Source organism: Lepidochelys kempii, chromosome 1, assembly GCF_965140285.1.
Source record: "Lepidochelys kempii isolate rLepKem1 chromosome 1, rLepKem1.hap1, whole genome shotgun sequence".
NCBI lineage: Eukaryota > Metazoa > Chordata > Testudines > Cheloniidae > Lepidochelys > Lepidochelys kempii.
Genome location: NC_136380.1, coordinates 306328351 through 306354534, shown reverse-complemented (window position 1 = coordinate 306354534; position 26184 = coordinate 306328351). Strand labels below are relative to the sequence as shown.

The 26184-nt window shown below is 41.5% G+C and overlaps 1 protein-coding gene across 6 annotated transcripts in view; it reads right to left on the bottom strand.

Annotated features, from left to right (window-relative positions):
• ST7 (suppression of tumorigenicity 7) overlaps positions 1-26184 on the bottom strand; it is a 233057-nt gene that overhangs the window by 82513 nt on the left and 124360 nt on the right. For all 6 annotated transcript variants that reach the window (XM_073328161.2, XM_073328156.2, XM_073328160.1 and 3 more), the window contains 6 exons: positions 24251-24333; positions 12974-13133; positions 4845-4899; positions 4140-4255; positions 2737-2812; positions 90-244 (listed from right to left, as the gene is read on the bottom strand). In XM_073328161.2, coding sequence (XP_073184262.1) covers positions 90-244; positions 2737-2812; positions 4140-4255; positions 4845-4899; positions 12974-13133; positions 24251-24333 — 645 coding nt within the window. The remainder of the gene's footprint in view (positions 1-89; positions 245-2736; positions 2813-4139; positions 4256-4844; positions 4900-12973; positions 13134-24250; positions 24334-26184) is intronic.

Sequence of the window (26184 nt, the reverse complement as noted above, 5' to 3'; positions counted from 1 at the left end):
GTCAAGCCTGAATAAAAAGATTCCTAGCAGACTGAAGAAATTCTCCTCTTACTCTCTAGAATTATTAAAGAAACTGCAAAGAGGCTTACTGTGTTGGGCTTCATACTGGGCTCCATGGTGCTGTAACTGCTGGCTACGCCTGTAGCAGCCCTCTCCTGCTTTCAGAGCCTGCTTAAACAGCTTCTCTGCCTCCACAATAGTTGTTGCTTCCTCTTCAGCCAAGAGGATATAAGCAGTGGCACACCTGTCGATGAGATCAATGACAAAAAGCAATAATTCATGAGAAAGCGAAGTCAATCCGTAGCTATCAAACAAAAACACATGCGGACGGGCAAGGATATATCAAATATACAAGAAATTCTGTTTTGTTCAGGTTCCTTTTTGACAAATCTTTGTAAAGTAATGACATTAGTGGCCAGATTCAAGATTCTTACTTGTGCAGAAGAATATTTTACTACTGGAGTAGTCCCAATGAAACTAATGAAATTGCTTGTGAAGTAAACGTACTGCTTTATGTAAATAAAGGTGGTCAGATCTGGTCCTAACATCATCAACTCAACTCACATGAGATCTTTAGTTCTAAGTATTATTATTGACAGAATATTATATGGGACATCTTTGATCTTTTTTAAAATTAAATGTTTTTGCTGTATGAAAAGAAACAAAGAACTAAACCAATTACAATAAAATAAGAAAAAATACAAAGGTAAATACAATATAAAGCCATGTTCACTCAATCATATGATAATATCTTACATTTGTTCATTGTTTTATGTAGTTAGAAAAATCAGAGAAAAAGAACCAAAGAGAAGACAAGGGATCAAACGCTAGGAGTATAGTGAAAGATTAACTGCAGAGCATAGTGTGTCAGTCAGACACAAGACATGCCCCACACAGGCAGAAAAGAGCCATCATGAAAAATAAAATCAATTTCCAGCTCTGGTTCACAGGATCATCAATAGATGGGTGGAAAATAATAGGTTCTCTTGTACATGAGGTTCCTTTGAATAGACCAGGTTTAGGCCTATATTTTACTACTCATGCAAACTTTTCTAAGCTTTGTCCGGTCCACAAGAAAATTCCTGTCCAGGAATTAACTATTCCTTTTCTCCTTTCTGATAAAGAAAGTTGGGCAACTATTATTAAGGCAGTTGGTTTACCTTAGCCTGGAATGTAAAACTATTTCTGGCAGATATCTGAGTGGACTCATTCTCTTTTTATACACTTTTGTAGCACTTGTATAGCATGTCATGCCAAGAAAGTCTCATTGAAATGAACTTATTGTGGGATCATAGAAATCCATGATTTTTCATTTAAAAAAATTAATAGTGGATTCATGGACAATAAAAATCCCATAGACTTGCATGTTTTTTACATGATATCAAATAAATAAATAAATAAATATTAGCTCTTTTGCTCTTGCCTCCATCCCCAACTAGGGTTGCCAACTTTCTAGTTGCACAAAACTGAACACCCTAGCCCCTCCCCTTTCCTGAGGCCCTGCTCCTGCCCTTCCTCTTCCTGAGGCCGTGCCTCCCACTCACTACATTCCCCCTCCCTCAGTGGCTCGCTCTCCACCACCCTCACTCACTTTCACTGGGCTGGGGTGTGGGAGGGGGTGAGGGCTCTAACTGGGGGTGTGGGCTCCAGGGTGGGGCCAGAAATGAGGGATTTGGAGTGCGGGAGGGGGCTGTGGGTTGAGGCAGGGGGTTGGAGTGCAGGAGGGGGCGAGGCTGGGGATGAGGGGTTCAGGGTGTGGGAGGGAGCTCTGGGCTGGGGCTGGTGATGTGGGGTTTGGGTTGCAGGAGGGTGCTCCAAGTTTGGGAGGTTGGGGCTCAGGGCTGGGGCAGGGGTGTGGTTTTACCTCAGGTGGCTCCCTGCCTGTCCTAGCACTGTATTCCGCGTGCCCCAGAAGCAGCCAGCAGCAGGTCCAGCTCCGAAGTGGGGAGAGGGGGCCAGGAGGCAAAACACACTGCTCTCGCCCACAGGCACTGCCCCCCCACCCCCAGGTCACCAGTGCGGAGTCGGTGCTCCGGGGGTGGGGGGAGGAAGGGGGAAAGCGTGTGGAGCCAAGTGGACACCCTGCCTAGGAGCAAGACCTCCTGGCCACTTCCGGGGCACAGCACAGTGCCAGCCAGGACAGGTAGGGACTAGCCTGCCTTAGCACCGCAGACTGGACTTTTAATAGCCTGGTTGGCAGTGCTGACTGGAGCCGCCAGTGTCCCTTTTCGACCGGGTGTTCCAGTCGAAAACCAGACACCTGGTCACCCTATCCCCAACTCCAATAGGGAACTATCTGCTGCCACCTCTCCTCTGCCAAATATATTCATCATTCATCATGAGGCAACTTGTTTAATACTTCAACATACTCATTGACATCTCATTGGCCTTTGGATTGGGCCTATGGCTGCTGTATCAGCAAGTGCCAAAGGGGCCATGCTATGCCACACAAACAGATAAGGAGGAAATGACCAGATGTCAGGAAATCCATTATGGGTGCCTGGAACTTATCCCCTGCAGCTTTTCCCCAGCACCTATACCCTCCCATAAGGTCCACTTCTACAAATGCAGAACTATTACAATATACAGCTTTGGCTTTCCTCCCAGTGTTAAGGTCTTTCTGCGACAGGCCTGTAACTAAGAATAAAAATCTTTGTGGCAAAAATCAGTGTCCTAAGCTATTATCCCGTGTATTTTTAAATGACAGGAAATAATCCTAATGTTATTGTCACGTACTCGTTCAACTCCAAGGCTTCGTGTGCTGCAGAAATTCTGGCTTGCGGGTTTCTCTCTCTCCAGGCTTTTTGCATTACTATTCATTAAAACAAAGCAAAACGGTGGCATGTCAGTCACTGCAGCATTAACAGGGAGAATTGACTGCACAACAACAACTCGATGAATTGCTTTCAGTCTGACTCACTGCTGAGCGTTTCACAAACCAGGAGGTTCAGCCAGTCACTCAAAAGACACATAATCAATTTCAGTTGCTCTCCTCAATCCCTATGGTTAATCTTTCATTTAATTAAACCTTTGTTTACAGCTAAATCGGGACTAGGGCTAGATCATGCATAGAGCTGCACTGTTGCACTAAAGGGGAGGGAGAAAGCATAGGGACCCTCTTCCTCCCAGCAGGGGTGCAACAAGAGGAGTTTCAGGGGGGCCCAGCCTCCCCGCCTTGGCCCTTGACCAGAACTGTAAATTAGACCCAGCAAGGAACCCCTCATGATGGAGGGGTGGCCGGGTCAAATTTGAATGTGACCCCATGCACCTGCTTGGCCATTTCTCTCTCACACACATCCCTTTGCAGTCCTTCCAGTGCTGAAGGGCACTGGGAACCCCCAGTCCGCAGGATGGTGGGAGGATTGGATCTGGAATTTTGGTGCTTCCTGGGAAGTGGAGATGCAGAAGGAGGATGGATTCTGGGAGTCCCAGAACTGGTTGGCCCCTGATGGGGATGGTGCTCTTCAGCCTGACTCCTGTCAGGGTAAGAGCTTGGGACTGAGCATGAGGCGGAGAGACCATGGGGCAGGGGCTCAGGATCTGTAAGTCATTGTTTTGCATTGCAAAGTACATTATCTAATGCTTTATTCAATAAATATTTAACACAATTAGAATCTCTTGAATCAAAGCAGGTTATCATTTCCAGTTTCCATTGCTCCCTACAGTTTCCAGTTTCAGTGGGCCACTAAAACATAGGGCTGAGTTCTACTTCACTTACATGGGTATAGTTCCTGTGTAAATGAGGGCTAAATTTGACCCCGAGTGTATAAATCGGCATTGCACCAGATGGTCTAACAACTTGTTTTACCTCTGTATATGTCAGAAACCACTGCTGGAAGTGGAGGGAAACTTGAGTCTTTGTAAACGTGAATGGCTTTAGTGACAGGCAGTACAAAATATAGTGAAGCATCTCTCAAGCAATAAATGGCACATAAGTAAATAATTATTTGTTTGAAATCTACACATTAATAATCGGACTCCACAAATTCCCAATTTTTTACCCAGAGGAGCATCACTGAAATATGATCAAGCCCTTGCCTTTGCTCGTCTGTTTGAAGAAAGTTGATCCCTGAGACAAATTTCTGCTAACCCCAGTCTAAAACTACCATTAAACACTCAGAAAAAGCTTATTTTCTTACTGGCATCTGCAGGCCGTAAATGATCTGTGTCACATGTAAAGAACGTTTGATGATCCTGAGCTGAAAGATTCATATCATAGTAGGTCAAAGGTTCTCTTCCTGTCACCCACGTATATCTGTAAAGGCACCAACAAAGTCAGACATTTTGGTATAAGAAGACACACATACAGCAAATCTATACTAAAGGGGAATCCTAGAAATGAGAGATGGACATGCCCTATTAGTTTATCCAGTCCACCTCCCTACCAATGTATAATTGTTCTCTACAATGTATTTTCTTGTACTTTGAAGGAGCTACAGTAGTTACATATAGGCTAATCAGTATCTTGAAAAGTACGCATTGGAAATGAATACAGACGTATTCAAAAGTTAAAACCCATAGAAGCTAACTGCAACCCACTCAATTACTCTGTTACAATCAATTTGAACGGAACTGCCACTGTATTGTTAACAAATACCAGACACATTTAAAACATCTAGATTTGTAGGTGTTCTAACAGTATAAGAAACTGCAGAATTACTGGGCTCTTGAAAATGGAGCTAAATTCCTTCCCATTCAAAAACATTTATCAAGTAGAGAACACGGGTTGAAAACTTGAGGCATAGCTGAATGCTGCCCAAAAAGTATTTTGCTTGGTATTTAGAATGTTCTCCATGTGCTTCTCAGGGCTATGCTACTGCACAGCAGACTCCTGTGACACTTACCGGTTATACTCAGCTCCTCTGAATAGGTTTAATGGATTTCGCCACACTTTGCATTCTGTCACAAGGAGAAATAGAAATATATATTAATGAAACTCCCCAAAATTACAACCTTAATACTGACATTCATCAGGAACACCAATTATCCTCTAACAAGTTGTCGGGGGAGAGGGATAGCTCAGTGGTTTGAGCATTGGCCTGCTAAACCCAGGGTTGGGAGCTCAATCCTTGAGGGGGCCATTTAGGGATCTGGGGCAAAAATTGGGGATTGGTCCTGCTTTGAGCAGGGGGTTGGACTAGATGACCTCCTGAGGTCCCTTCCAACCCTGATATTCTAAGTTGTGGTGGTCTGCTTTTATTTCCCATGCAACCAAATAGCAAAATAAAGGCATGAAGATACAGGTAAATGTATTTTCTCACTCTATCCCTTTCAGACAATGATTTCCTTATAATTTAGGGTTAACAAATTATATCATTCAAGAAAACTACCCCTAACAAAGTTCCAAATGGAAGATTAAAACGATTATTTTGATTACTGCCAGGTTTCACATTTACCATAATGAGTGTGGGGCAGTGGGGGAGGATCATATCTAGGATTATTGTATTGAAAAATCCTGTAATTAATCGTGTCCCTATGGACTTGTTATTTCCAAACTTCATTGTCTAGTTACTGTTATAAATCAGTGAGACTCTCAGCTACAATTGGCTGCTTTAACTCCTCCTCAGCATTTGAAATTAAAAAAAAAAAAAACAAAACCTGTGGCACCAGCTGCTGACCTTGCTTGAGTTATAACCATCCCACGATTGACAAGGGATGCTAAGATTGATTGGCAGAGGAAAATTCACGGCAAAGGCTTGGGAACACTAAAAGAGTTTCATATGTTTTGCTCCTCTTATACAAAAATAAAATAAGATGACAAGTTCCCCATGTTCATTCCAAATCCATCTCACAGGCAGGGAGACACAAGAAAATCCCCAACATCATTTAAAACAGAGCTTACAAGATTAATAGCATTAATTCCTACAGCTTTCCAAATACAAAAGCCTGATTCTGGTTTCACTTGCACAAGTTCTATACCAGTGGAACTCCGCAGATTTCAACAGAATCACTTCTGATTTACACCAACGAAAGTGAGACCAGAATCAAACCCAATATTTGCATCCAAAAGATTCAGAGATGCACTGTGTGGTAGCAAATAATTTTGCTGCAGACCATTTATTGTGATATACATCACGCAAGTCACTGCAAGAACTTGTCGTGCCTTGTTTTGCCAGCCATATTGTGTCACAGACATTTTATCAGGCTACTTTTCATCAGAACCAAATGTCAACCTGAAAATTTCCTATGAAATGTCAATGGCATCATGTCAACTCACCAGGACCTCACTGCAACAAAAGTCTACAGTATGATGGTAAGTTGACAAGGTATCTAATCTATGCATCTTATAATATGGAGGCCTGAAACTGAGACACAATGAATACCCTAGTCTGTCACAATGAGAAATAGAGAGACAAGCTGGGTGAGGGGATATCTTTCTACTGGACCAACTTCTGTTGGTGAGAGAGACAAAACTAAAGTTGGTCCAATAAAAGATATTACCTCCCCCAGCTTGTCTCTCTAATATCCTGGGAGCGACATGGCTATAACAACACTGCATACAACATTGAGAAATAGAAATACAGAACGGGAGTCAAGCAGTGCTCTTTTTCATGTTCGCCATTGCTATGTCCAGGGCTGATTGAGAAGTGGTGTTGGAATGGCAGGGAGAGAAAGCATCTTGCATAAATTTGCAGTGATTCCTTCGGGAGTCTGAAAAATAGAGTTGCAGATGTCAACAGCTCTCAGGGTCAGCCCCTAAATTAGATAACTTATGTGTAAGACATAGTGATGTGGCAAAAAGCAGGAGTCTGGAGGGAGTAAAAACACCGGTGGTGAAAAACATGGTTGCGGGAGAGCACTTTTTACTTTCTTCCTGTTTCATTATCAATGAGCTGTTAGCCACAAGTAGTCTTGTTTCAGATTGAAGTGGAGATCAGTGATAGAAAGCCAATCAGGGGAAGTGCATTGTTACTTCTGTAGGAATGTTGGATAACTCTGGACCACTGGCCTGGGATTAATTTATTATTGTTCCTCTATATTTGTAATGGGTATTCTAATAGTTATAAAATAGAGTTCACATTTAATGAAATATTTCTGTTTACAAACAGACAGGTGTAATTTAGAGCAGCCTTGAACAGATCCTGGCTTAACCCCTTTGCTCCTCCATACTGGCCTTTGGTGTGCCCTGGCATTGGAGGGTAGAATAAAGGTGTTACATGACTACAGGGCAGAATAAAGGTGTTAATATGACTACATTTGCTATTACACTCCCATCCCTCTGGGTTCTGTGCTGAGCAGAGCTCAGCCAGATCAGAGGACTGGGCCCTCCTAGGCAGCGAGAGGGAATGGCTGGCATGGAGTCCTTATTTGGTCTCCTTGATGAAGTCCCTCCAAATGTAACACCTCCCTTCCTCCGTATAGGGGTAGGTTCTCCACAGCCCACAGCCCTGCTGAGCTGTATTATCTCCAGCTGTGGTTCCACACTGTAGAAGCATCTGAACTCGAATTTGGCCCTTGGTGATGGAGTGGAGGATTTCTACTATATTTTAGGTACTTAATGTCCAAAGCAGTCTCTTCATTAGATTATATCACTTCTAAGGAAAGTAAGATTTGGGGCCTAAGCAGGCTCACAACGTCTCTTTAGAAAAAAAGAAAAGGAAGGGAAAAGGAGTGGCAGTCGTTAAAAAAGAAAGATTTTGTTGCAATAAAATTCTCACGTTAATATTACATTCTGATAGCAAAACATTGCAACTTACTACAATAAAGACAACACTAGAAGAAGATAAATGCTTCCCTGTTCATGTCTAAATCACTACAGCAGTCAGCTAAGGTTAGAAGACTATAAGCCTGCAACAGCAGAGGTGTTTGAACAGTTTCCAACCATCCTCTAGTATAGCTGGAGAGGGTGGTTGTTAGCCAAGCTTGTCTCTGGTGATTAATACAAAATATGATTTTTCAAACCATAGTACATATTAAGGTAAAATCAGACATCTCAGTCCCTGAAGAATAATTAAATGGTCCGGTTACTCTGATTGCAATAAATAGCAAAGAAGGCAGTTAACACTGGCTTGATGACTGTGATGTCATTCTTTTTGCTTGATTGCTTAACTTTAAAGTTATTGGACTAAATCCTTGGGTGCATGAGAAGTCAGAACACCTGGCTGGGGTGGTGCAAATGGGGAAAAAATGGTGTTTCACTGCCTTTCCAGTCTCTCCTATCCTGGGAGTAACTGGGCACTAGTTTAGCTGGTTATACAAGATGCTCCCTTTGTTGTTTCTATCTTTGCATCAGCTCATAACAGAGTCTGAATAGAGCAGCTGTAGTCCTGGTATTCTGAAGACAAGGATATTTGCTACACTCCAATAAACAAATGCCAGCATAAGAAAATGGAGGGGAATCAAACATAAAACAGACGTCTTCAGTCATTTAGATTTAGAAATTAGAGGGAATATCCCTATTTTAATTTATAATAGTCTGGAAAGCACATCTCTTACATTATAGCACACTGACAGATCACAGTAGTGTCCCAATTACTGAATAACTAGATAGGTCTTATGGAAGAGTATTGTGTCTTTTCAGGCACACATTCTACAGTGACGTTCAGAGTACTGATTTTTTTGGAAGATATGAACACCATGCAGGTGTTCCAGAGGGATTATATGATGGCATTATTAAGGAATTCACAGGCTTTAATATACAGTCCTAGAATCATGGAAATATAGGGTGGAACAGATCTTGAGGGGTCATCAAGTCCAGACTCCTAAAATGAGGCACACCCAAATAAACTAGAGCATCACTGACAGGTATTTGTCCAACCTGTTCTTAAAAACCTCCAGTGATGGAGATTTCACAACATCTCTTGAAAGCCCATTCCAGGGTTTACCTGCCCTTATAGTTAGAAAGTTTTTCCTAATATCTGATCAAAATCTCCCTTGATGCAGATTAAGCGAAAATCTCCCTTGCTGCAGATTATGCCTACTTTCGGTGGACATGGAGGACAATTGATCACCATCCCCTTGACATATTTGAAGCTTGTTATTAGGTGCACCCTTAGTCTTCTTTTCTCAAGACTAGATATCCCCAGTTTTTTTTAAACATTTCCTCATAGGTCAGGTTTTCTAAACTGTTTTTTATCATTTTTGTTTCTCTCCTCTGGACTCTCTCCAATTTACCCATGTCCTTCTTAAGGTGCAGCACCCAGGTTCATAGATGTTATCGAATTCCTGAAAGTGGACTTAAAGGTGGAAGTGGTTCTGATGGAATACTCTATCTATCTTAGATAATTATCCGACCCCATCACCACACTATCTGAGCACCTCACAGTCTTGCATGTATTTATCTTCACAATATCCCCTGTGAGGCAGGGTAGGGCAATCGTCCCCATTCAACAGGTAGGGAACTGAGGCACAGAGAGACCAAGCGATTATCACACGGCACTTCTATGACAGAGCATATAAATTGAAACGCAAGAGCTCTTTCAGCTATTTCCTTACAGCAGAAAATCTTGGCAAGAGGTTTGAGAGTGTCTGTTATAAAATTTTGGGTAAATTTTGGACTTGCTGAAGTGTGGTTAAAAGCACTGACACATACAGGCTGCCCTTTCCCATGCTCTCTATCAATGCAGTCCAACCCTGGTCCACAGTACAACACTGCTGCTGCGTAAGACTTTTAACTCTCCCGAGATGGGAATGTCAACTGCTGAGCTTTGCTAAGCTGTATAGAGGTTTCATAATGTAGAAAATGTCCAGTGGAGACCAAGATTGTTGAGGCTACCAGACGTATTTCACTTGTGAACTCCGTTGAATTTCTGATAAACCTTGATGAGCAGGAGTGAAATATACTCTACCGGGATTTAACAAGAAACATGATGGAGGTTACTGACATAAATGTAGCAGATCTAAACAAAGACCCTTTCTCGTTTATTGATTTTTTTCATTTTCACAGACTTTTCCTCGGTTCTTTAATTCTGACATATTTTAACATCCTGAAGAGGAGATAAATTTAATGAAGTCTGAAATGATTCTAGAGACACAACCCTAAGGAAAGCTAAATGGGTTTTTAATATTAAGTGTATGTCTACACTGCACACTCCTTACAGCAGCGTGTAGAGTACCTACATTGCATGCCCCCTAGCATGGGTATAAAGAGCAGTGGAGATGGTGAGACGTGGCTTAGGCGAGTGGAGTACAGAGATGCCAGAAGCTTAGCATATGTACCCTACATGGTTCTCTACATGCCCAAGCGGTGCCTCCCACATCTACACTGCTGTTTTTAGCAGCATAATGTCCTGCTGCTTCCCTGCTGCCTGAGCCTTCCCGCACCACAGGGAAAAACTCCACCAGCAGGGAAGGACTCCGACAGCGGGGGGAGACAGTGGGGAAATGCTCCGAGCTGCCAGAGCCTTTCCTCACTGCTAGAGCCTTTCACTGATGCGTAGCTACAAACCACAGTGTAGACGCAGCCTGCTTGTCACTGTGGCATGCTGCTACATATGTAGTGCCTGCACCCTACATGCCAGTGTAGACAAGGCCTAACACATATGTGTTGAACAGCAAGATGGGGCCAAAACAATTACGTGTGTGTGAAGGGATCTGCAGTTTTCTTAACAAAAAGCAGTTATACGTCTTGAAAAGTCACACATATTTTTATGTAGAAAAATGAACTGGGAAACAGAGACATGGATTTTGATGAATCTAAGGAAGCACAGACCATAGTGTCATTTCTGTAAGATCTGATTCCTCAACAGTCTCTTAGAAAGAGAATATATTGGCCTCCCTGGTATTGTGTCTATATACCTACACAGCCCCTCTCAGTGGAGTACCCAAGCACCCTGGAAGCAATAATGCATTTATCCCCAGAACACTCCCATGAAACAGGCAAGTTCTATTGTCCCCATTTTACAGACGAGGAAATGAAGCACAGAGAGATTAAGACCCTGATTTTCAGAAGTGCTGAGTACCCACAGCTCCGACCGGAGACAATGGCAGCTGCAGGTACTGAGCACCTCTGAAAATCAGCCGTTAAGTGATCTGCACACACCGGAAGTCTCTGAGAGAAGCAGGAATTGGAGCCCAATCTTCTAAATTCAAGTCCAATACCGTACCCACATCACAACCCCCCTTTTCATCACTACATTACAGGGCTTGTTTCTTCTGTGCTATTGCTGTCTTCACATGAGTACAGAGCAAACAAATGCACGTGTGTCCAAAATGATATAAATAAATAACAATGTTAACCTCTAGACCTTCCATGTAAGGATCTCAAAGCACTTCAGAAATGGCAGGGGTATAGAGAGATAATACAGCTGTTATTAGAGAGACACAACACAGTTAAGGCCAACGTTTTCAAAAGCAATCACTGAATTTGAGGACCTCAATTTTTGGGTACTGAGACACCAGGGATTTGATTTGCAGCACCCAGCACTCTCATTAAAGTTAATGGGAGCTGCAGGTGCTTAGCACCTCAGAAAACCAGGCCCAAGGTGTCTCACATTAGGCATCAAAAAACAGAGGCTTCTTTCAAAAATCTAGCTGCCTATGACTTGCCCAAGGTCACACAGCAAATCTATGCCACAGCCAGGAACAGAACCAGCCTCTAAGCTATTGCAAACCACAGTGCTGCCACTTCTTACTAAAATGAAAAGCAAACAGTACTTATGAACTATTCACATTAAGTTAAAAATAATATAATGCAAAAGCAGATAAGTATTCTTGAGATCTTTCTGTGATTCTCTTGATAATGGACTCATTAAACAAGCATTTCTGTAAAAGAAATGGGAATTGCTTTGCCTTTTGCAACAATAATGTAAAAAGAATGTGTGTCATTTCTAAGAAACTTCTGAAATATAGGGGAAATGTCTGTCTTTGGTTTATGCTAATACAATCTGAGCAATCAGTATTTAGGAAGACATAATTACCTCTGAGCAATTAGTCAATTTCTCTTATTGGAAAACAAGACAATTTTACAGTTAGCCTTACATGGTCATGGTTGAGGGTAAGATTGTGTTTTACAACCTGCCCTATTTAAGGGTGGCACATAGCTGCACCACTTCTGCAGTACCTCAGGGAGGTACAATTCTGCTCTGGTCTGCCGCTGGTCCACACTAGCAGCAGATGGTTACTCGCTGTTCCATTCACCTGTTCTCCAGCTATCTGCACCCACTGCAAGTGAAATCCTGGCTCTATTGATTTCAATGGGAGTATTGACTTCAATGAGGTCAACATTTCACGCTAGGTATAAAGACCAGGCTTCCCCCTCCATGCCTTCAGTGGAAATGTAGGAAAGGGGTGTGTGTGTGTATTTCTGGAGTACAAAGGATGTCTTACTTCCTCTAATTAACCTGTGGTGCTATTTAGACGTGGACACAATTTGACTTTCAGGCATCATCTTCTTAGGCCCTGATCCTGCAAAGACTTAAGTACATGCCTAACTCTACACATGTGAGTAATTCTTTGCAGTATTAGGACCTTAATCACTAATATTTCATTCACTAATAATCACAGATGTTTCACTCTCCTTGGATAAATTCCTTAGATAAACAATCAATTCTGCTTTTCTCCCTACAAACTGACTTCAAGACATTTGAATTTTAAAAACTAAGGTGTCAGCTTTTCACCATACAAAGTGAACTGCAGTTGTTTTCACATTATTTCACCCAAATTTTAATCCAATTTAAATACCAAACCACACCAAACAAATAAAACAGATGTGTGTATATACAGCTGGTTTTCACTCTGCTTTTCCTGGGAGCAGGCTTACAGCATTAATAAACAGTAAAAGTCATCATTTTAACATATGAGTGATCTATGACTTAATTTCTGAACACAATGAGGGCAGACCAATTAAAATTTAAAGTGAAGATTTTGAATGAATGTCAGGCAAGTAATTTGTTCAGTGTGAGCAAAGAGGATATTTTATCATTTTTCTGCAGTGAAAGCATAGTAAAAAGCCACCAATTTCTTCCAGTTAAACAGGAGAGAAAAAGAGTCAAGTTCACAGTTAATTGTTTGCAGCAGACAGGATTTCTCTTACCTGAAACACTCTGTCGGTTTGAATCAGAGTCCCCATTGCTTGTGTTAGAGTTGTTGGGGGAGTTATTGTCCACCCCACCCAGCAGAGGGCGCAAGTGACTCACGGAGACCTGCTCAATGAATGATGTCCCATACTTGCGAAAATACCACCACTCAAATATCTAGAACAGAAGCAGGGGATATCACATTACCAGTGCATATTTTGTCTCCCCATGTTCTCCATGGACTCTAATGCATATGATTTTCATTAATGCTCTCACATCTATTTAGATTTTACTTTACATTTCTTAGCATTTATTTATCCATTCTTAACATTTCTCATTTACCACTCAGAATTTCTCAGAAGCCATAAAAGGAAAGAGATGAAAATAAATAGACTCTGGCTTTCCTACTATCTAATCAATACCTCCGTCCCCACACATATTTACAGAACCACTAATGAATCCCCTGCCAATGCAGGATTGGTCCTGGTATTATAATCTCCAGTGGTTTCCCTTGGGAAATTATCTCACCGACTAATAGATTTCATTGTCAGGACAATTTTATATATATCCTAATATTTTAATAATGAAAATAAAAAAATATATTCTGATGGCAGTGGCATGTGTGTTGCAGGAAACAATATATATCAGATCTGAAAATGAAGACTCTTTCAGATAAATGTAAAAATCCATTCTGATTGAAAAAATTATAAACACACACATTAGTAATGAGAGAATCTCAGAGGGTTTTGAAGTAATATTTGAATTAAGCAGCCAAACTTCTGTATAGTAACAGCGCTGAAAATTATTCAAGTAAAGGGTTCTTGAAAAATCTGAGGTACTTCTTGATATTGATTAAGTTGGAAACTGTGCATGAATGGCCTTTTTTCTTTCTTTTTTTAGTGTTTCCATATTTCTGAGTATAGTCCTTCCCAATACTTGAAACTGCTTACAAAACTCTGTACAAAACATCAGCCCATTATTAATCCTTATTTTTCCCCTATGAGTTAATCAGTAGATTTATTGAAAAACTGTAGGGCTAAGTTCACATATGTAACTCAGACAACCTGCAGGTTCTGTTCACGAGGGCTGGCACTAAACCAATTTCTGCAGGGCCACTTGGTGGTTCAGATTCACTCAACACCTTCTCTCCCAAGCCTTTCTCTACTACCAACTACAGTCCCCTCTACTCAGACCCCACATTATTTCCTACAGATAACCCTTCAGATCATCATGGTACTGAGTTGCTCCCTCTCCATCCCATCTGTCAGATAAGGAATGCTTCTTCCCCCAATCCTCATGTGTCCTCATGGGGAAATGAACGACCACCCCTCTGGTTCTCCCACTCCAGATGACACTCTACTGAACTCTCTCTCGTGCGTGTGTGCGCATGGCATCTGCAGAACAATGTTCTACTGATGGAGTTGTAGGTCCTTAAGCCATTTCAAGGCCTCCTCTGTGACATTGTGGATATCATCCAATTCACCTTTGAATCCATATTCGGGATACTGCGTTATCATATGTTTGATGGTTTGGATGTTCTCAACACAGTCACAAAAGGGGAGTCTGATTTTCCACTTGTGCATCAAGTAGTCGCATCTTCATGGTTTGTTCAGATGCAGTTCAATGTGAACCAAAGTCTACGTGGCAAGTCGAAACAGGAAGGGTGCCTTGTTGTAATAAGGTGCTTGTCTGGAATGAGAGATGAGGTCCAGACACTTTGCCATTTACTGGCCAGATCCAGAGACATGAAGTGGTCACGTGTGGTCCACAACGATTTTTGCAATTTCTGGCATTGTTGGAGTATATTATCCATAACCTGCCGGATGGGAAGTTCTGAATAGTCTTCAATGCATTTAAGTTGTCGTGCTGTGGCTATATTTCAATGGAACTCTGATGTTTGCTAATACAGAAAGCCATGGTAGAGATGTTGATTTTAAAGTTGCCACAATGATTCATATGGTTTGATACAAGTGTATATGGTGCACAGTACTCTGCAACTGATTATACTAGGGGAAAGGCTGGTGTTTGTAGCACCAAGACATCTTGTTCCTGCTGACTCTTGAGTAATGTTGATGCAAGTCTTTACTTTACAGGCTACTTTCTTGAGGTGGCCACGAACGGTCAGTGTGCAGTCAAGAACGACACCGAGATATGTTGGCTTTGGGTCATAAGTCAAACTTTCACCAGAAAACTCAACAGTTGGAGTGTTTTGTGCGATTCTACTGTCATGGTGGAAAATAGAGACAACCAATTTGCTCAGATTTGGTCTTAGCCACCACTTTTGGAAGCTCTCCACGATCTTAAGGTCAGATGTAATGGTTCTTTAAAGCTTCCGGCCTAAGCTGTGAGTGCCAAATCATCAGCATACGCAAACTTCTGCGCTATTTTTTCAAGCATATCACTCGAGTATACCTTGTGGAATGTTGAAGCAAGTACAGAGCCTTTTGGTAGCCCATTATACAGAGTGAGCAGCTTGTTGATTTAACCTGCAAGGTATACATGCATCCTTCAGCCACTAAGCATGGTGTAAGCAACCTGAGATTCTGCACATGGGGAATCACTTTGGTCAGTTTCAGTAGCAGACCATCCCTTCCAGGCTCTGTCACATGCCTCTGACAGATCTATGAAAGCAGTACTGGGTCTTGAGTTTTCCTTGGAATCCAGTCTCGATGTTTGTAGTGTGGGCCAGGACTGGTTGCAGCAAGTGTGATCGAAAATCAGCTTGCTTCTTGAGTAAGCAGGCATCCTCAGTGGGCCTGAATCGGTTCAGAACCATACACTCCGTCACCTTGCAGGTGGTGCTCAAAAGGGAAATTGGCCTATAACTAGAGGAGTGATCTTCAGGTTCTCCAGGCTTTATGAGTGCAATGACCTTGACCTCTCTCCATATGGGGGGGATTTCACCCGTCTCCAGAATGTTGGTGAAAAGCTGCATCCTCCATTTCCATGCGAGTGGGCCGAGGTTATATAGGAACTCAGCAGAGATACCATCTTTTCCTGCTGCTTTTCCCAATTTCGTGGCTGCAATGACTGTGTCAACGTCCATTGGGACAATGGAGCACATTTGGACATCACCTGCCAAGGCTGATGTTGGACTTATCTGAGATACAGTTTGTCCACTGGTTGTTTTGATGTCCACAAAAGTTTAGCAGCAATGGCGTTGGTTTCACCTGCAGCTTAGTGGCCTGTGTGGGATTTGCAGCCCCCCAGTGTCTCAAGCAGATTTCAGGCGTGTCTGCTCGAGTGTGTGAAGTTTAGACCTTCTACACACTGAAGTCACCATTTCTGCCTTGGTGCATCCAGTGATTCCAGTTTCTGGGTCTCCACACTGATCATATATGTGGAGGAGCTCTTGGCTCTCTGCAGTCCAGCAAGGAGCGTTCAATGACCTGTGTCCACAGGGGATTTTCTTCTTTACATCAGAAATAAGGAGCACAATAAAATAGTCAAAGTCTTTGACATTGGGAAAATGCAAGAGATTGTACTGTCTGTAGTCATACTGAAAGTGGCCCAGTCTGCTGTTGTCAAGTTCCAGCATGGTGCCAATTTTGAGTAGAGAACTGGGATTTGGGGTCAGTACTGGTCTGTTCTGGCTGTTCGGGAAGTCATTGAGGATGATCCACAATGGAGTATCGGGGTGAATGTATCATCTTTACAGATGAACGTCAGGTCAGGGCAGTATCCTCTGCACCATCTTACAGAATGGAAAATGACGCATGGTTTTGTATCAAAAAGGAGAAGCATATAATTTGCCAGCACCCAGTGTATCACTTCTTCACCTGCAATATTGTTTGATGCATAGGCCCATTATGTTTGGTGACTATTACAGTTGTTCACAAATACAGCAGGGTCCTATGCATTTTGCAGAGCTGGTTGAGGCCACTGTGCACCAGATGGTTTATATACATGAACGATGATTAGCTTGCTGATGTGCAAGGATATCGTAGTTATTTCTTTGTGGAGGTAGAGCCACATATTCATTGATCTCCTGCTTTATGTAAACTGCCACCCCATATTTTTCATGATAATTGCTGGCTATGAGTTGATAGCCATTGATTTTGTAGCAACAGGTTTTTTCTTTGTTTGTAACATGGGTCTCCAGGAGGGTGAGGACATTGATGTTAGTTGTCTTCAGCATTTTCTTCAGGTAGTCAGACTTGGACAGTAAGAGACCTTCACTGTTCAACTGGCAGATCTTTACCCCAGGTCCAATTTGCCTTTTATATTGGACCTGAAAAGGTAGGCTTATTTTGTTGCTCTTTGGACCAGGAGGTCAACTGTCCATGTTTGGTCACCAGTTTTATTATGTTAGCCATGGTTTCCCACTTAACAGGGTGGACTGCAGGTAGGTCATCATCTTCCACCATCTTCTACTGAATTGAGTGATAGAGATGTCCCATAATTCCGAGCCTAGTAGCTAAAGAACTTTGAGGACCCCACTACAATATGGGAAAGTTGACACCAGAGCGATGGGAGAATTTTTTCAGACTAATAGCTTATTCCCGAAAAAATGCAGATTTGGGTCGACCGAAACTATTTGGGGATTTGTGTCAAGTTCATCATGTAGTTTCCACTGAATCAAAAAAAACTCAAAAGTTTTCGGCAATGTTGAAATGAAACATTTTGTTTGGAACTGGAAAGGAGGACTAAGGTCACAAAATGGACAGAGGAAAAAGAGGTGGTGGTGCCCCACCCACTTCACTTACCAGCATTAGCCCAGTGGGTGGGGCACTCACCTAAGATGTAGGAAATCCAGATTCAGTTCCTCCTTCTGCCTGAAGTGGAAAAGGGATTTGAAGTTGGATCTTCTATACTGCAGGAAAATGTCCAAGCCACTGGGCTATGGGATATTCAGTCGCCTCACTGGGGCTGTTCCACTTTGTACAAATAATTAAAGTCCCTGGAAGAGTGATTTGAACTTCAGTCTCCTACATCCTAGGCGAGTGTCCTTACTCACAACATCAATGGCCATAAACTCATAGCCAACAATTGCCACCCAAAATTCGGGCTGGCAATTTACATAAAACAGGAGATCAACGAATATGTGTTTCTACATCCCACAGCGCACAAAGCCAGAGAACCGAAAAAACCATTATTCATCCAGCTCGAGGTCGCACTTCCTAGGTGGGAGGACATTATTACATGGAGACTGCTGAAAGGAGTTACTTCACAGTGCTTTCTGACAACTCCAAGTCCCAGAAACTGCTCCCCTTGAAGAAATCAAAAGGGAAGAACAGGGGAGAAAAGGAACCTGTGGAGGAGAGGAGAGGAGAGGAGACTGTGCAAACAGATAGAACCAGGTTCACAAGCATTTGTCAAGCTGGGCAGTTGGTTGCAGATAGCTAAGAACATAAATGCATCCTGATTTTTGTGAATTCTGGATTCTAGGCAATTTTTTTACTTTCATAGCTGACATGGCAAGCCCAGAGACACCAGGGCTATGAACTATCAAGTGTAGAGATGCTGGGGCTTAGCCCTGGCACAAATTAAGTACTGTATACATTGCATAAATACCATCCTGGCCCCAATGACTTTCAATGAGACTTAGGTTCCTAAATGCCTAAGTCACTTGAAAATGGGACTGAGGTTCCTAAGGCATTTATGTGTTTTTCAAAATGTTACTCCCCCATTTGTAGCAGCTAGTGGGTTTATTTTCAAAGGTGCCTAGTAACCCCAGTTCCCACTGAAATCAGTGAGAATGTTCGGTGCACAGCACCTTTGAAAATACATAAGTCTGCTTCATTGAACCAGCAGATCCTGGTGTTCCAGTGCTTTGCTCAGGATGTATGGGAGTCCAGTCTGCAGCCCGAGACTGAATCAGAAAAACAAAATATCTTTTCAGAAATTTTCTCTTTCTTAAGTGACGTCTGCTACAATACAAATTAGAACCAAGTTGAAACCAAGAACTGGGTTGAAACCAAGTTCCCTGACGTGCCTGTATGTGTGATGCAGTTAGGGGCTTTATTTAGGCCTTGATTTTATCCCGTGAATGACTTGTAAGGGAGAGAAGCAGGGATGGAACACCCGAGTTGTTCATTTTAAATTATGTAAGGTAGACTCCTTTACTTCTGTTACAAGCAACCTTGCCATTAGTTGGCGAGGTTGGTTGTAACAGAAATAAAGCAGTCTTCTGTACTTTCCTGAGCTATGCAGATTGGAAAGAAGTGGTGAAATCCCGGCTCCACTGAAGTCACTGCCAAAACACACTTTGACTTCAGGGGGGCCAGAATTCCACCCGAGGAGTAAGAGGAAAAGAGAGGCAAACTGACAGGGGAAAGTACCACGTTAAAGATGAGCAACCTGAGATTAGCATATAACACTCTATTCTCCAAAGCTGATCACCACCAGGAGTCATTGCTATACATTGGAAATGACACAAACACAAGATGAGTGAAGTGTCTTCTATACCATCACTTGCCACTCTTCTTCTAAAATTCTGCAATAGCTGTGATTTCTCCTTCTGTTTAGTAATTACAGCCAATTCACAGTGGGACGAAATTTGCCAAAGCAGACCATATGGTGGAAAATTCCAAAGAATATAAGCACAGCTAGTGAGACAAAAATCCCAGTAATTTAGATAAAAGAGAATATTTGTTTTAGAAAAGATTTTCATTTAATCGGCATTTGAAGATTTTCATTTTTAATATTAAGTGTTCTGGAATTGCACCTACTGCACAATATTCTATATTATGCTTGGTGATAGGTTAGATAGTTTACCATATTGCTGGGCCTATTGTCAGAAATGGTAGATTAGTGAGCAAAGGTGAAGTTACCAGGCTAAATGGACCAGTGATCTCCTAGTACTCACAACAACTTCCCAGAGCTGTCGTGATTGACCACAGATCACTTTTACCATAGCTTTCCTCTGCTGAATTCCCTTCCCACCACCCAGTTCATTGGCCACATGTCCCGCTCATCCCAGTCAGAACTTGTCTATAATGTTGACACCCTGGCTTTTACCTGTTTAATTAATATACTTATCTCGGGTGTCTCTCATGCATGCACAGCTGTGGTACCTAATCACCAGACAATTAAAGGCAGTATTAAGGGTAGACCTCTGCTCTCCATCTTTCTTACACCTCTCCTCCTCCCTCTTCTCTATTTCCTCCAACTTGCTCATTGTGGGCTGGACATATAGAGAGATCTCGTTATTGGAGTGAGTCTTTCTCAAAGTAGATATAACATTTAGCTCACCCAGTCTGATCTCCTCTTGCACAGTTTCCATGGGTGGGAATGCCAATGGGAATGCTCTGCCCCCATGCCAGAAACTCTGATTCTGCTGTAACTAGTTACAATATCTCTTGGTGAGTCATGGATAAATAGGCTTCCCACCCACCACCTTTCATTGCTGCCTATGCTCCAGCACTACCTGACTTAGAGACCTCCATCCCTCTGGTTCTTTCTAATGCTACATTTTTAAATCCCCAAATCATGGACCTGAATGCTTCTTGTTGCCTCCCATTCATCACTCCCCAACATTTCACACAAGTCAGACAGATATCCCCCAGGTAGAGACCCACTTCCTTCTTGCAAGTCTCCTTTGAGTCACCCATTTTAGAAAAGTCACAGAAAATGTAACAAAAAAATGAGAACCCTTCTATAGTTTTTCAATCATCCTATAGAATTGAATACAGTCTTGCTCTAGAATTCTACAGGATGGCTAGGCAAACCTACATATAAGATCCCACTCTACTAAATTGCATTGATTGAGAAGCAATTTCTATAGAACTCTGTTGGTTTCCTTCCTATTAAGTTCCATCAGAGTTTTCCAAAGGGACAGCCTCTCCCTCCTGCTACTTCTTCTGACTGCCTTCACTCCCCTCTCCCCATCACCAAGCATAGAGCTATGCCAGTGGAGCCACTATATTTCTCCCGTCCTTCCTAGCCCTGCTGGTTAGTGGCGGTTAATAATATACCCTCCAAGTGTATTGAATTTAATGCACTGCACCTTCCCTTGAATGTATTCTCTTCAAAGGAGCTGCACTAGCTAACACCTGATCTGAATGTGACCCCTGAACCTCTCCATTCAAATTCCGAAGTGATTTCTCTGAGGAGCTGTGCTCTGCTTTGGGACTCAGCTCAAGCAGTTTTGAAGAATGCCCAAGGTGCAGTCATTAAGTAATTGTCTTCAGTGGCTTGTAAACACTGAAGCAAGGCAGCTTTCTGAACAGCTGCAGCACACCTGATGTTTTACGTGAGATCTGCTGGTTCCCCATGTACCAGGCTGTGACAGTCTGGGGAAGAATAAGGATGAGATGATGGAAGTGCTGGGTACACATCTAGAATCACATTTCTTCTATAGATGGACTCAAACTGTAAAATTCAGCTTTGAATCCAAACTGACTTATGATTATATGGCATTATATCAGCTCAGATAACAGTATTTTTGCACTGTTATTTTACTGCATCACCAAGCAACATGGGGTGAGGAGGGGCATGGGGTCATAATGTCTGTTTCAGGTTATTGCTGTAATGCAGAGCATTCCTGTAAGCACTCTACAAATGGAGAGATCATAACTGTGGTAATCAGCAAGTTAATAAATGTGTGATATATTTTTAAACAAAGGACTGGACAATGACTGAGCAGCAATAAAAGTATAAGACAAACCTTGCTTGTTTAAGTAGCAAACTAGCTCCCAGTATCAAGGTTGAAAACCAGCATAATAATAACTATGATACTGTACACCCTGAGGATTCAACACTTCTTCGCATTTTCTTTCCATGAATGTGACCAATAAGATTGAGTTCTTGTGAACAGATGCACTGGTTTGGAAACGTAGTCTTATGCTGGTGTTAAGGTTGACCCCAGCATATATGTTTGCAGGACCAGGGTCTGAGAGGTTTAAAAGAGCCTGTATATTTTAAAAGGACATTATCAAGATATCCAATATATATTAGGGCTGTCAATTAATTGCCGTTAATTCACATATTTTTGATTAACTCAAAAAAATTAATCGCAATTAATAGCAGTTTTAATCGCACTGTTAAACAATAGAATACCAATTGAAATGTATTAAAAATTATGGATGTTTTTCTATATTTTCATATTGTATTCTGTGTTGTAACTGAAATCAAAGTGCATAGTATTTTTATTATAAATATTTGCACTGTAAAAATTATAAACAAAGAAATAGTATTTTTCAATTCACCTCATACAAGTACTGTAGTGCAATCTCGGTCGTGAAAGTGCAACTTACAAATGTAGAAATTTTTTTGTTACATAACTGCACTCAAAAACAAAACAATGTAAAACTTCAGAGCCTACAAGTCCACTCAGTCCTACTTCTTGTTCAGCCAATCGCTAAGACAAACAAGTTTGTTTACATTTACAGGAGATAATGCTGCCCTCTTCTTGTTCTCCAGTGTCACCAGAAAGTGAGAAGAGGCATTTGCCGGTATTGCAAGGTATTTACATGCCAGATATGCTAAACATTTGTATGCCCTTTCATGCTTCAGCCACTATTCCAGAGGACATGCTTCCATGTTGGTGACACTCATTAAAAAAAATGCATTAATTAAAGTTGTGACTGAACTCCTTGGGGGAGAACTGTACATCCCCTGCTCTGTTTTACCCGCATTCTGCCATATATTTCATGTTATAGCAGTCTCGGATGATGACTCAGCACATGTTCATTTTAAGAACACTTTCACTGCGGATTTGACAAAACACAAAGAAGGTACCAATGTGAGATTTCTAAAGATAGCTACAGCACTCGACCCAACGTTTAAGAATCTGAAGTGCCTTCCAAAATCTGAGAGGCATGAGATGTGGGCCATGCTCTCAGAAGTCTGAAAAGAGCAACACTCTGTTGCAGAAATACAGAACCCAAACCACCAAAAAAGAAAGCTGCTTTGGATTGTTATTGAGCAGAACATATCATCAGCACAAATGCGTGTCCCTTGGAATTTTGGTTGAAGAATGAAGGGACATATGAATCTTTAGCGCATCTGGCATATAAATATCTTGCGATGCCAGCTACAACAGTGCCATGAGAATGCCTGTTCTCACTTTGGGGTGACATTGTGAACCAGAAGCATGCAGCATTATCTCCTGTAAATGTAAAAAAATACTTGTTTGTCTAAGCGATTGGCTGAACAAGAAGTAGGACTGAGTGGACTTGCAGGCGCTAATATTTTACATTGTTTTATTTTTGAATGCAGTTATTTTTTGAACATAATTCTACATTTGTCAGTTCAATTTTCATGATAGAGATTGCACTACAGTACTTGTATTAGGTGGATTGAAAAATACTGATTTCAGAGTAGCAGCCGTGTTAGTCTGTATTCGCAAAAAGAAAAAGGAGTACTTGTGGCACCTTAGAGACTAACCAATTTATTTGAGCATGAGCTTTCATGAGCTACAGCTCACTTCATCGGATGCATAACCACCTTTATGCATCCGACGAAGTGAGCTGTAGCTCACGAAAGCTTATGCTCAAATAAATTGGATAGTCTCTAAGGTTCCACAAGTACTCCTTTTCTTCCACTTTTATGCATCCGATGAAGTGAGCTGTAGCTCATGAAAGCTTATGCTCAAATAAATTGGTTAGTCTCTAAGATGCTACAAGTACTCCTTTTCTTTTTGAAAAATACTATTTCTTTTGTTTTTAACCATGCAAATATTTGTAATAAAAATAAATATAAAGTGAGCAGTGTACATTTTGTATTCTGTGTTGTAACTGAAATCAATATATTTGAAAATGTAGAAAATATCCAAAAATATTTAAATAACTGGTATGATATTATTGTTTAACAGTGCGATTAATTGTGATTAATTTTTTTAATCGCTTGACAACCCTAATATAGATATACTTAGAAATATGTTTCTCTGTGTTTTAATAATTATCACTTGGAAACATGACAATGAAATTGGGTTCATTACCAGTATAAATTCCCCCACTTTTTCTACTGAGATACTTCTACCACAGGCATCACCAGGTTTAACAGTCTAAAAAGAACACACCAAGAACCTCTGAATCTCTCTCACCCCTCTAAGGGAGGCTTTTATTTTTATTATATTTGTTTATGGCAACCCTTGACATTAAAACTCATTTTTGAATTATTATAGGGTTGCTCATAAGTGCTGGGCCGTTGGCAGTTATTCTTTCCTTAAAAAGAAATGACACTGAAGCATTTGTTTTGGAAAAAAAATACTAAGAATTTCTTGGACTGCACAAACATAAAAGAGGAACAAAAGACCGATCCAAATGTTGCCCCTATGAATCATGACAGCATCCATCACACTGTGGATAACAAGAACTTTGTTAAATAAAAATAATGTATCTAGTACTTACCAAAATAAGACCTGAAATTAATGAAGAAGTGCCTGTCAAGGCAACATAGAACTTGGGGGTTAATGTGTTCAAAAACATACTCACTGAAAGAGAAAGAGAGAAAATCATCAGTACAACAGCAGCACAGGTTCTCCCTTTTGGCTTCCCCACTAACTCCACCCCCACTTTGAATAAATGACTTGCTCACCTTAAAAATAAAATCATATAAAGCACGTCTCTGTTAGTTTGCCCACACATGATGAGATGCAGCCCAATGTTCTACATACAGGAGTTCATTTTCACAACAGAATCCATCACAAGGAGTTACAAATCACTTACACACTCACTTGGCCTTTTCCACTCCCCACTGCACAATGCCACCACTGCATTTTAAAGCTCTGGAAAAGCTAAATGCCAACAGAGTTGTTAAGGCAGACAGTACAGTATCTTTCATTGGCCCAACCTATCCTGGGGAATCATGAATCAGTCTGAACCTGGGTTCAACTCCCTGCTCCGCTTCAGACTTGTGACCTTGGATAAGCCACATGGGACAGACTTTTCAAGGTAGTTAGGCACCTAAAGATGCAGGTAGGTGCCAAATGGGACTTTCAAAAGCATGTAGGTGGCTAACTCCCATTTTCTGAAAATTCTATTAAGCACCTATCTGCATATTTAGGCATTTAAACATCTTTAAAAATCTGGCCCTTAGTCTCTCCGTCCCTCAGCACCTCATCTGTAAAATGGGGGTGACAACACTTCCCTCCCTCACAGGCGTTCTGGGAGGGACAAATATATTAAAGATTGTGAGGTGCTCAGATATGACAGTGATGGCAGCCGGACTGATTAGGGGAAAAAATCCAGTAGCTTTACCAGTCTAGTTCATTATGGAATCCCCAGGGGCCCAGCCCCCAAAACCAGGCATGCTGGTTGGGGAGGAATCATGGCCAGTGTAGCCATGGAAGAATTAATTCAGCTCTGACAGGCTAACTGGCCTTCTATGAAGCCCTTCAACAGTAGAATCACCAGCTGCTCCCACTCAGTCTCTTACGGAGAATTCCTATAGAATTTGAGATAATATAATCAATTTTCTATAGTGGGTTATTTTTTTTTTGACCATCCTACGGAATTTAATATAGAATTATAGCTCTGCTTTAGAATTGGATAGGATGGTTACCAACAAACCAACCCAAAGCTCTAGCAATGAAATTATTCCCTATTCAATTATTATACAGGGCTCTGGAATAGCTTGTATGGAATCCTGTTGGTTTGATCCCTATTAATTTCTTTCAGATTTTACATACAAATCCTTCCAATCCCAGGGTGTTGTGCTCCTCACTGGAGGACACTGCACCTCTCTGCTCCACCCGAAGTGATCCAGCCCATGACGTACACAGGGTCAAACTTGATGGGGGGTCAGAGGTATTGCCCAGGCCATGCCCACCACTGTACACTTTATTGTTTTGTTTTCTGAACAGACCTAACAGACTTGTACCTAACTATAAAACAGCCATTTAAAACCCTGATTGAAGGCATGGGGAATGGCGGTGGGTTCACTCAGTTCTTTTCTGTATCTTTAAGAATGTCCCTTACTGAAGCTAAACAAACAAAGTGAAATATGGAGGAGAGATAATGAAGGTATGATATTAATCCTCACTGGCTCATGGTTAATTTTCAATATTCAGTAAGAAATAGAATTGTCTACCAGAAAAGAATCACATAGAACTTGAAACTCTGCCAGGCAGAAGCTTTGTGTTGTTTCTGCATGCATCTTTTCTCATATTTTTCCTGAAGAAACTAGAAATTGTTAAAGAGCGTGTATGTGTGATTTTTCATTCTACTGAATTTACACTAGCATCAAACTGGGAGAGTGAAGTCAAGAACCAGATCCCATCCTTTTTAGTTCTGTGTTAGTTTTACCCTTCAAACAAACTGGAAACAATAATGAGCCAAAACTT